This window comes from Lipophrys pholis (genome assembly GCF_963383615.2).
Source record: "Lipophrys pholis genome assembly, chromosome: 16".
NCBI lineage: Eukaryota > Metazoa > Chordata > Actinopteri > Blenniiformes > Blenniidae > Lipophrys > Lipophrys pholis.
In genome coordinates this window covers 26,932,492-26,942,504 of record NC_137634.1, presented here as the reverse complement: position 1 = coordinate 26,942,504, position 10,013 = coordinate 26,932,492, and the positions used below count along the sequence as shown (strand labels likewise).

The 10,013-nt window shown below is 41.9% G+C and overlaps 1 protein-coding gene across 1 annotated transcript in view; it reads right to left on the bottom strand.

The window, feature by feature from the left end:
• mpzl1l (myelin protein zero-like 1 like) overlaps positions 1–9,621 on the bottom strand; it is a 22,088-nt gene extending 12,467 nt beyond the window's left edge. Inside the window, exons 1-2 of the mRNA XM_080482605.1 lie at positions 9,469–9,621; positions 5,128–5,309 (exon numbers count right to left, since the gene is read on the bottom strand). Coding sequence (XP_080338731.1) covers positions 5,128–5,309; positions 9,469–9,541 — 255 coding nt within the window. The 5' untranslated portion in view covers positions 9,542–9,621. The remainder of the gene's footprint in view (positions 1–5,127; positions 5,310–9,468) is intronic.
• Between the last annotated feature and the right edge of the window lie 392 nt (positions 9,622–10,013).

The following is a 10,013-nucleotide window of genomic DNA, read 5'->3' as shown; positions in this document are numbered from 1 at the left end:
AGCCACTTGAAAGCTCTCAAAGATCCTCTTTGTCTCACACAGTGAATAAAACCGGTCCTCGGTGTTTATTTAGGAACCTTACAAACCTTTATGATCATTTTTATACACGTTTACTGAACATGCTGTTCCGTCAGGCTCAGTTTATTTCCAGGAACCACACGACCTGGGAATTTATTTGAATACCAAACGAAGTTTAATCACGCCTAATATATATAATTGCAAGCTAGAGCAAAACTGTATTTCTAGGCTGTTATAGACCAGGTTTCAAGAGAAACACATCAGCCTCTGCGTTTTCATTTCACAAAAGTTTAATGTTTACACAACAAAGTTCTGATAAACAATGTCTATTTACTGTTTAGTCACGACACTCTGGAGGAAACATTGTTCATATTATCCATCGACTGAGCATGTGCACAACTACTAGTGACTACGGCCCTGGTCACATGACCAGTAACAGCAACTCTGCCGTCAAGGAGACGGAGCCCGAACAGCTCCAGAAAGTCTCGATTTCGCCGGTTTCCATGGCGACAGAGCCACGGTGTCGTGTAAATGGCTCGCGAAATGCAACGGAAGTTTAGCGTTTTCACTTTAGATTTGTGCCGTGTAAACGAACCCAAATGCTTTCAAATATTTAAGTCACATCAAGATTAACATTGAATAAGCTGCAATCTTCCTTCCAGTCTTTTCTTTTATTCACAAAAAACAAGCAGAATAAATGAGAAGCTGCATGAAAGGTCTCTATAATTCTCTTTGTCTGGACAACATGGACTTTCCCTCCTCTGACAGAAACCAGTACATCATTGAGCTTCATTATGCATCTTTTATTTCTTAAATACAATTTATTTATTTATTCGCCCAGGAATCAATGTGATAAATATTGTATTCTAAATATTATATGGACATAGCATCATGGATATGTGCTCGCTGTGAAGTCTGGGTCTATACTGTCTTTATATTTATTAATAACAAAAACAAAGCTCAACCCAAAGGAAACCACATGAAAGATTCAGATTGTTCCTTTGTTTCTCCACAACGAATAAACACAGTCCTGCTTTATCCAGAAATATAATTTCTCCAGGACCGACGTGACCTGGACAGTTATTCATCATTTATTCATCAGACACAAAGAAATATCATCGTTAAAATGTACTCACTGTTTATTCTTTCTCTATATTGTGCCGTTTTATTGTAAAGAAGATAAAAACAAGCTGAACAAACAAAAAGCCACATGAAAGCGCTCCATTATTGTCTCTGTCTACTCACGGTGAATAAACCCGCTCATACAGAGAAGGTGGACTTTCCCTGGGAGTTTAGAAACCTGGATTATAAGGTCATTCTCATACATGTTAGGCCTGGAAAATGAGAACTCTGGGAATCTGGGCTCATTAAATAATTCTGTTTCTTTAAACCCCTGCATGTTTGGTACATTTTTTATGTTATTTCAGCAAATTGAGAGCAGATAGTAGATCTCTATAACACCAAAATTTAAAGTACAGACATTATCAATTCGTTAATAGAGAAAATACCACTAAGCTGCGACGGAACTGAGGTGAAAGTCATATAGAAAACTGGTTATGTTCACAGATGTTCGAGACGCGTCAAAAGCAGAGGAGAGCATGATTCCTGCAGCACAGAGGGATTTAAGACAGCCACAGTGGTGCACAAACTAAATATCATGATCAAAAAACAGAAAGCGCACTATATACTTCATGGAGACGCATGAAGTGGTGATTTTCTGCCACGCCTCATGAATCACTGCCTGCTCACCAGCTCGCAGCGACAGTCGTGTCAGGTCAGGTCCTGTCAAGTCTGCTGGGTCTTTATTGACTTTCCTTTATGAAGTGTGGATATGTTGGCATGAAATGTGTTTCCCTCGGGACTGAACGACGCACACACCAAAAAGACACTTCACATGAGCCCCAATTGAAAACTTTACATTTGATTTAGAAAGCAGTTTAAAACCTGCTTTGTCCCGAAAAACTGATTTCAAACAGGGCCACAGTGAGAAGCCACAGTAAGAAGCCACAGTAAGAAGCCACAGTAAGAAGCCACAGTAAGAAGCCACAGTATGAAGCCACAGTAAGAAGCCACAGTAAGAAGCCACAGTAAGAAGCCACAGTAAGAAGCCACAGTGAGAAGCCACAGTGAGAAGCCACAGTGAGAAGCCACAGTGAGAAGCCACTGTGAGAAGCCACTGTGAGAAGCCACTGTGAGAAGCCACTGTGAGAAGCCACTGTGAGAAGCCACAGTAAGAAGCCACAGTATGAAGCCACAGTATGAAGCCTCAGTAAGAAGAAACTGTTAGAAGCCACAGTAAGAAGCCACAGTAAGAAGCCACAGTAAGAAGCCACAGTATGAAGCCACAGTATGAAGCCACAGTATGAAGCCACAGTATGAAGCCACAGTAAGAAGCCACAGTAAGAAGCCACAGTAAGAAGCCACAGTAAGAAGCCACTGTAAGAAGCCACAGTAAGAAGCCACAGTAAGAAGCCACAATATGAAGCCACAGTAAGAATCCACTGTAAGAAGCCACAGTAAGAAGCCACAGTAAGAAGCCACAATATGAAGCCACAGTAAAAAGCCACAGTATGAAGCCACAGTAAGAAGCCACAGTAAGAAGCCACAGTAAGAAGCCACAGTATGAAGCCACAGTAAGAAGCCACAGTAAGAAGCCACAGTAAGAAGCCACAGTAAGAAGCCACAGTAAGAAGCCACAGTAAGAAGCCACAGTAAGAAGCCACAGTATGAAGCCACAGTAAGAAGCCACAGTAAGAAGCCACAGTAAGAAGCCACAGTAAGAAGCCACAGTAAGAAGCATGCAGAGGGTCAAGACAAAGTCCTAACTCCTCATAAAAACTGCAGGAAAGTACAGCTTCTCCTTTTTAGGTGCCGTTTACACGACGAGTTCAAGTGAAAAAACTAAACTTTGGTTGTGTTTTCGGGGTCCGTTTACACGACAACAGAGTTCAAAGACACTGAAAGTGCAACTTTTTCAGAAACACCCCGACTTCGCCACCGTTTTCACGACAACATTTCACGCAAAGACATCTAATCCGTTAAAAAAAGAGCGTGTTAACACTGCAGCAGCAGACACACTGACAACGATGTAGTTAGTATGCCAGGCCACGGGGGGCGCTGTTGCTTGTTTTTCTAATGAAACCACACAGACGTGTGTGCAGAGAACAAAACACTATAAACATGAAGAAAATGGAGAGAACCTGACATCCGTATGGACTGATGATGCATCGGATGATATCAGGGAGAGTCTCAACTATTAAACTACTGATCTGGAGGATAAAACTAGAATACTCGTATTTATTGTCATGTGAACGGGGGCCTCCGTCTCCCTGTAGACGCGTGAAAACACAACTTTCTGAAAACATTCGGGCTCCGTCTGGATGTCAGTGGGAAGCAGTAGTATTTTACTTGTCCAGCCGCTGCAATGTACTGTAGTATACATCAGATTTGATACTAAATCAGATGAGATGAACAGTTCTTATTGTGTATGTGACATTTATAAGCTGGAGGTGATACAGGGAAATTAATTGACGTCTGAGGAGAATGTGGGCGTGGTGGTGCAACATTTTGCCTGTGTGGTTACTTGCAGACTATTGTTTTGGTGTTGTGACAGACGGAGCGCATCCTGCCCATCGAGTCGGGTATCTGTGATCTGCGACCCTACTGGGTGGACGATCCCGTGAAGGGCCGGATCGTCACACTCTAAGATGGAAGCAAAGTTTTTCTACTGCGATCACCTGGAAAGCACATTAAGTTACACTCACTGGCTGAGAAGCGCCATATGATGAACACAATCCAGTCATCACAGCCAAACAGTGAAGTGTGTTCCATGTTGTGAAAAGTGTGAGTGTGAGATCTCATGCCGGTTAAATATTTACTACTGTGGGAATTCACCAGCAAGACGCTGTGGCCTCCGAGCGCCTCGGGGAAGAAATAGCTGTGAAGGGTTAAATTAGTGTTCATAGTGATGAAACTCCTGGTGTCCCATGATAGCACGCTCAGGGAGAGCTCGGAAAAACTGCATGCCAAGATGTGGAAAACATGACGGTGCTTGTTTTTCTTAAGATCGTCAAAGTGCTGCAGATGGAGCGATACGTGTGGGAACTGAGTGACGAAGCCAAAGACGAGTGCGTGGATAGTTTGTGTTTGAGTCGGCAGTTCAGAGACCAGTTAGACCAGAGTCTCTCAACCACTGGTTCTGGACCTGGACCTGGACCAGGACCAGGACTCTGCACTGTCAGATGAGGACCGTGGGCAGATTCAACAACACTGATTTGTGTATGTGTGTAGTAAAACATGTGTATAATGCAAAAGGTAACTTGTAGTGTTGGTGTGACAAATCAGCTGAGCTGTCCACAAAGTGTGAGTCAGTTTAATTATTATTCACTTGTTATGTCCAAATAAAGTTACATCAGTCAGTGGGAGGAAGATGCTCTATAATCTGGATGTTGGGTCCTTCTAAATTGAAGTATTAAAGTCTTTCTTTGTGGTGTTTCAGAGAATTTGTGATGAAAATGTCGATATTTTCACAAAACCAAACAATGATGATTGAAAATGACTCCGATCTCAACATGAAGACAGTTTTACTGAAACCTTCGGCTGAAAATCCAGTCCAATGTCCAGAAAACTGTTGCATTCTGGGTGTTTTCACAAACTTCCCCTGACAGCGTGGCCTTGAGGCTAGTTTGGGATTAACCAGGTCGCTTTCATGGCCGCATCACAAGATCTCAGCTCAGTCTCACTGTTGTTTTGTTTCCAAAACTCTCAAGAAATTTGTGCAAAAAAACAATGTTTTCTAGAAATGTTCCTCTTTTTTAGGAGGTCTGGAGGACTGGAGCTCCTTGCGGCCGGATTTGGCCCACAGGCCTGATGTTTGACGCCCCTGGTTTAACCTGTTGTGAGCTTCATGACTAATTTAAAGGAAACCATCACACACATGCAAATTCTAAAGAGACTAAACAACACAGAGGAAAAGATTTTGTAAAGCAAACAGCGGAGCAGAAACAGGAAGTGGAGGAGAATGGAGCTCCGCGAGGAGCCAGGACCGATGAAAACATCCTGCCGCCGAGGGAAGCGGCGCGGCGCGGCGCGGCGCGGCGCTACACTCACGCTGTACGGAGCTTTGTGGAACGGGCTGTCCGGGTCGCTGGACTGGAACCTCCAGGTCACCGAGGAGGCTCCGCTCACCACCTCGCTGGACTTGAAGGTGCAGCGGAGGACCCCCGTGGTGCCGTTCTCCACGATCACCTCCGGGTCTGCGTGGATGACGATGGCCGCCGCCGGCTCCGGGACTGCACATCAAACAAGTGTCAATAACCAGATCGGGGGTAACAGAAATTTTAAAATACACTGCATTTTCAAAATAAAACTTTTTATTCTCTCCTTGTCACCTGGTACCAAATGATCCACGAGCAGATGGTCTGCAGCCCGAACCCTTTAGAGGGTTTTTGCAGCCCATATTATTCTTTTTTTTTTTTTTTTTTACTTTGACATAACTGTCATATTTATTATACATTACAATTAAGATTTGATTATAGTTGAATTTTCTAATACTGTATTTTATCTTGGATTTTTATTTTATTTTATGGTTTTGGTTAAAGAAACAACCTTGAAATGTCATTAAAATTACAAATTATTATACAATAAATATACATTTTTAAATACATATTTAATCACTTAACTGAATGAAAATGAGTTTGTATGCATTTGTTTGAGGCCACATCTTTTTTCGTATTATTGCCTTGGTTATTATCTTTATTCATTTTTAATAGTAGAGTAGTGGCGCTTCAGGATGTGGTGGAGGAGAATTATCAGGAGTGTGTGATCATAAACCGGCTCTGCCACTTCATTCTAAGCTTCATCTGGTAAAACAACACACAGGAAGGGAATTCACATCAAGATAAGCCTCATCCAACAGGATCCCGCTTCGTTTTGTGGTGGTGGTGCTGGTCTAAAGTCTGGAGGCTGAGTTCTGGACTAACTGTAACGAGCAGCTCTTCTTTGTTGAGGCATGCGAAGAGGCTGTTGCAGTCGTCCAGGCGTGAGGACACAAATGCATGGATGATCATTTGGAGCTCTTCTCTGGACATCATGGACCTGAGCTTGGTTACACAACTGAAAGAAGCAGTTCTTTACCAATGGAATACTTCCAATCCAAAGAGTCAAGAGAAAAGTCAAAATGTCGACAGCAAATTTTATTTATTTGTGCTTAAATTTTCATTATCATTATTATTTTCGTTATTGTTTGTATTATTGATTGTAAATTGTTAATATTATTCTATTCATTTGCCACAATTATCCTTTTGGTGTAGAATCCACTTTCTGCAGCTCTGTGAGAAACGCTGACTCATCAACTCGTGTTCACGTGAGCAGAGCCTCCAGCCGCCTGGCAGGGACACAAGCAGCTTTTACAGCAGAGCGTCTTCAGCCGTTACTCCAAGAGAAGGAAGTGTTTGTCATTCGTTCCCCTCCCATCACATCGCATTAGTCTGAGAGTCAAAGCAGAACAGCCACAGTCCATTTCCTCCAAACTCAGACACTTTGCCCTGAATTGATGATGATGATGATGATGATGATGATGATGATGATGATGATGATGAGGAGGAGGAGGAGGAGCCGCTGTTATAAAGGCTGCTGAAGCACAAAAGGTCCTGAAAGATGCGTACGCCACTTCCCACTCAAAGTTTGTGATCTAGAAAAATAAACTTTGGGGGGGAACGTTGGTACCGGTACGACAACTTAGAACCTTGAGCAGCACATTGTGGAGACGGAGAACCTGATGGTGCTGATGGTGAGGTGGAGAACTGAACCAGATTCATCTCATACGTGTAATCTCTTCAAATATCAGACTTATTTTATCCACGTGATCATAAACAGCCGAGCTGCAGAGTTCTAGATGGTTCTTCAGTGGAACGTTACTGCTGAATCAGCAGAACCATGTTCATATGTTAAACTTTTATCTTCTAATGATACAGAGGATAGAACTGATTGATTATCAATGATAGAGGATAGAACTGATTGATTATGAGTTGTGACAAGGTGTATAACAATCAGCCTAATTTGTGAGTGAGCCTATAAATAGCGCAGTGACCTCCATGTATAATGCTGCACTGTGGACGCTCTGCCCCTGACCTCCACCTCCTCCATCACTATTTCTCTCTCTGTAAAATTCATTTCCTCGTCTCTTCTGCCAGGATTTAGCATCAAATAGGATCGATCAGCAGGCTGATTGAGAAGCAAAAATACTCCTGAGGTACTTAGACCATTGATGGTAGAAAGTGGGCGTGTTGAGGGCGTGTTGAGGGCGTGTTGAGGGCGTGTTGAGGGCGGCGTGTGAGCCGTCAACCTTCCAGGTGGATTGTATTTTATAAAAGGAAAGTGCGTGCAGATGTGCGTACACAAGATTTTACAGATCAATTTTTTTGACACAAGCCATTTTTAGTAGGACTCCTATGTATTTTTTATAGATGAGGCTCCTGAGCCCCTCACACCCGACCCGGTTCAAAGTGTGTACTGTGGTCACTAATTTAATCCTGTTTCAGTCCAGTTCCACCTCTTTGTGGTCATTTTGGTTTCATTTCAAACCGTTTTCATCTCAATCTTCTTATTTTTGGTGTATTTGAGATAAATTTGCATCATTTATTCTGAAGATTTTATCCATTCTTGTGGCTATTTGTCAAGAACTGAATTACTATTTGAATTGTTTCAGTCAGTTTAAACCATTTCCTGGTTAGTTTATGCCTGTTTGTGGTCACTGTTTGGATTTAGGTCATTTCAGTCAGTTTTCATTTAATTTTCACACTTTTGATTTATTTGTGATCTTTAATTTTGAATCTACTTTGCTTTCTCTTTCACATTAGTCTGTTTTACCTTCGTCTTGGTAGTTTGCGCCTCTTTGTGGTCATGTTGCCTTTACTTTAAATTTTCATCTCAGTTCTACTATTGTTGGTGTCTCTGTGATAAATTTGCACCATTTGTTCTTGTCAGTTTCTTTTTTAAACGTTTTACATTGTTGTAGTCATTTTTCCTTTATTTTAGCAGACCTTTTAATGTGTTTTGGATGTTTTTCATCTTAATCTATTTTTATGTTTGTTTGTGGTCTTTTACAAAGTTTTGATCTCAGTCTTTTTGATTTGTGATAAATAAATATTCTGCACTTTTTTTTATGTTTCTGTGGTTATTTTAGATGTACGTATTTCATTTTCTTTTGCATGTTTTCCAGTCATGTTTCTGTTCTGTTGTTGGTTCTCAACATGTTTTACCTGCAGGCCATACAGATACACTGGGAATCTGTCATTTTAATAGATGTTACAAAAAAGCTTGCAAACACACCCACTCTCGTCAATACACAGAATTAAATCAAAGTGACAATTCCCAGATTCCTAGAAGGTTTCTTATCTGGTCGGAGCAGGAAAAGCCTTGGTTTGGGGGGGGTAGACCCTGTGGTTTCTAGTGCTGACCCTCAAAACGGTCCCGATCCACAGCTTGGGAACCATCGATTTGTTTCTCTCAGCTATGATGTTGCATTTGATTATCAAAAACCATTTAAAGATAGGTGACAGATGTTTCAAGTGACACGTTGTAAAAACTCTCTAATGTTATGATTGAAAACGATGTTGTTTTAAAGCCAGATTCTGTGTTGAGCTGGATAAAATCTACAGTGGGTTTTGTTACCCAGCAAGATCGACGGATCATTGCGCAAATAACGAATCCATTATTACGCAAATCACTAGAAGCTCCAGATGAACAGCTGGAAGAGTTCTGGGTCGAGAGGAAACGAGATGTTCTCTCCAGAGCTTTGAGACGCTGGATTTATCAAATCAAACCAATTATCTGAGGCTTTGGTTGCATTCAAGGCTTTATTTAAAGGCTTCTAACACTGTAAAAATTAACTGATTTCTGGATAAAAACTACACTTAAGGACACAGAGATTCGTTCACAAATCGGTGATTTATAACGTGTTACGTTTAAAAACCCTTCCACACGTGTGACGGGTATATTTCACATAGTTTCTGCGGTATTACAAGGTGTTATTGAATTCGGCTAACTTCTAAAACATCCACGGGATTTGTTTGTAGCTGAATTTTAACATTTATTTAACAGGTTGTCGTGTGTTCCTCGACAAGCAGCTCCCACCGTCCGTCCACCGGGGCGGCACTCTGTGCCAAACCCCGTTCAAATATCCACAAATTCACCAGCAAATCTGCAGAATCGAGTTAAAAATCACAGTAATGCCAAATGCCGCTAACAGGGGCGGGTGTCGTGCCTTCGGGTGTGTTTAAAGTCCCATCGAGCGGCTGACAGAGGACTTAAGGCCGAGTAAAGAGCAGCACCGTGATTCAAGAGGTTAGGGGTGTAAACGCTAAGCTAACCTGAAATCTACCTACAAAAACCACCACAATTCACACGTTCACCCGCACACATTCAATCCGGGACGGCTCCGGCACTCACCTAGTACAACACACAGCGTTAATCCAGTCAGTAGAAGCGGCTTGCAGACGGTTTTGAACCGTTTTGGCTCCATTTTGTGGTTGTAAACAGTTTTTCTGCTTTTTTTTTTCTCTATCGTCCGAAGCACTTCTTCCTCAGCGCAGCTCACTGCGGCGGCAGGACGCTTATTGGTGCCGCGGCTGCCCCCCGCAGGACGCCCGGGGAACTGCAGGAACCACAGAGAACTGCAGGTCCGTCCACCACAACCATACTGTAGTTTATTTTGAGAGTTTAGAGTTCTTTAGAATGAAATGTTGTTGCTTTAACATTTCTTTGTGTTTTTGTAATCTCGTTCGAGTCATTTTCGAGCTGAAGAAGTTCTGGATCTGCTTTTTTGTGTTTTTGTTATTCAGTTTTCATCTTGTTCTGGTCATTATTTGTTGGTAGAATTGATTTTTGACAGCTATTATGTGTTTCAGGACTTTTTGTTTGAAACTGAGAAAAGAGCAGTGTATTTGTTGGATAGCAGTAGAAAACTGATTTCTTACAGACATTATTTGTGAGAA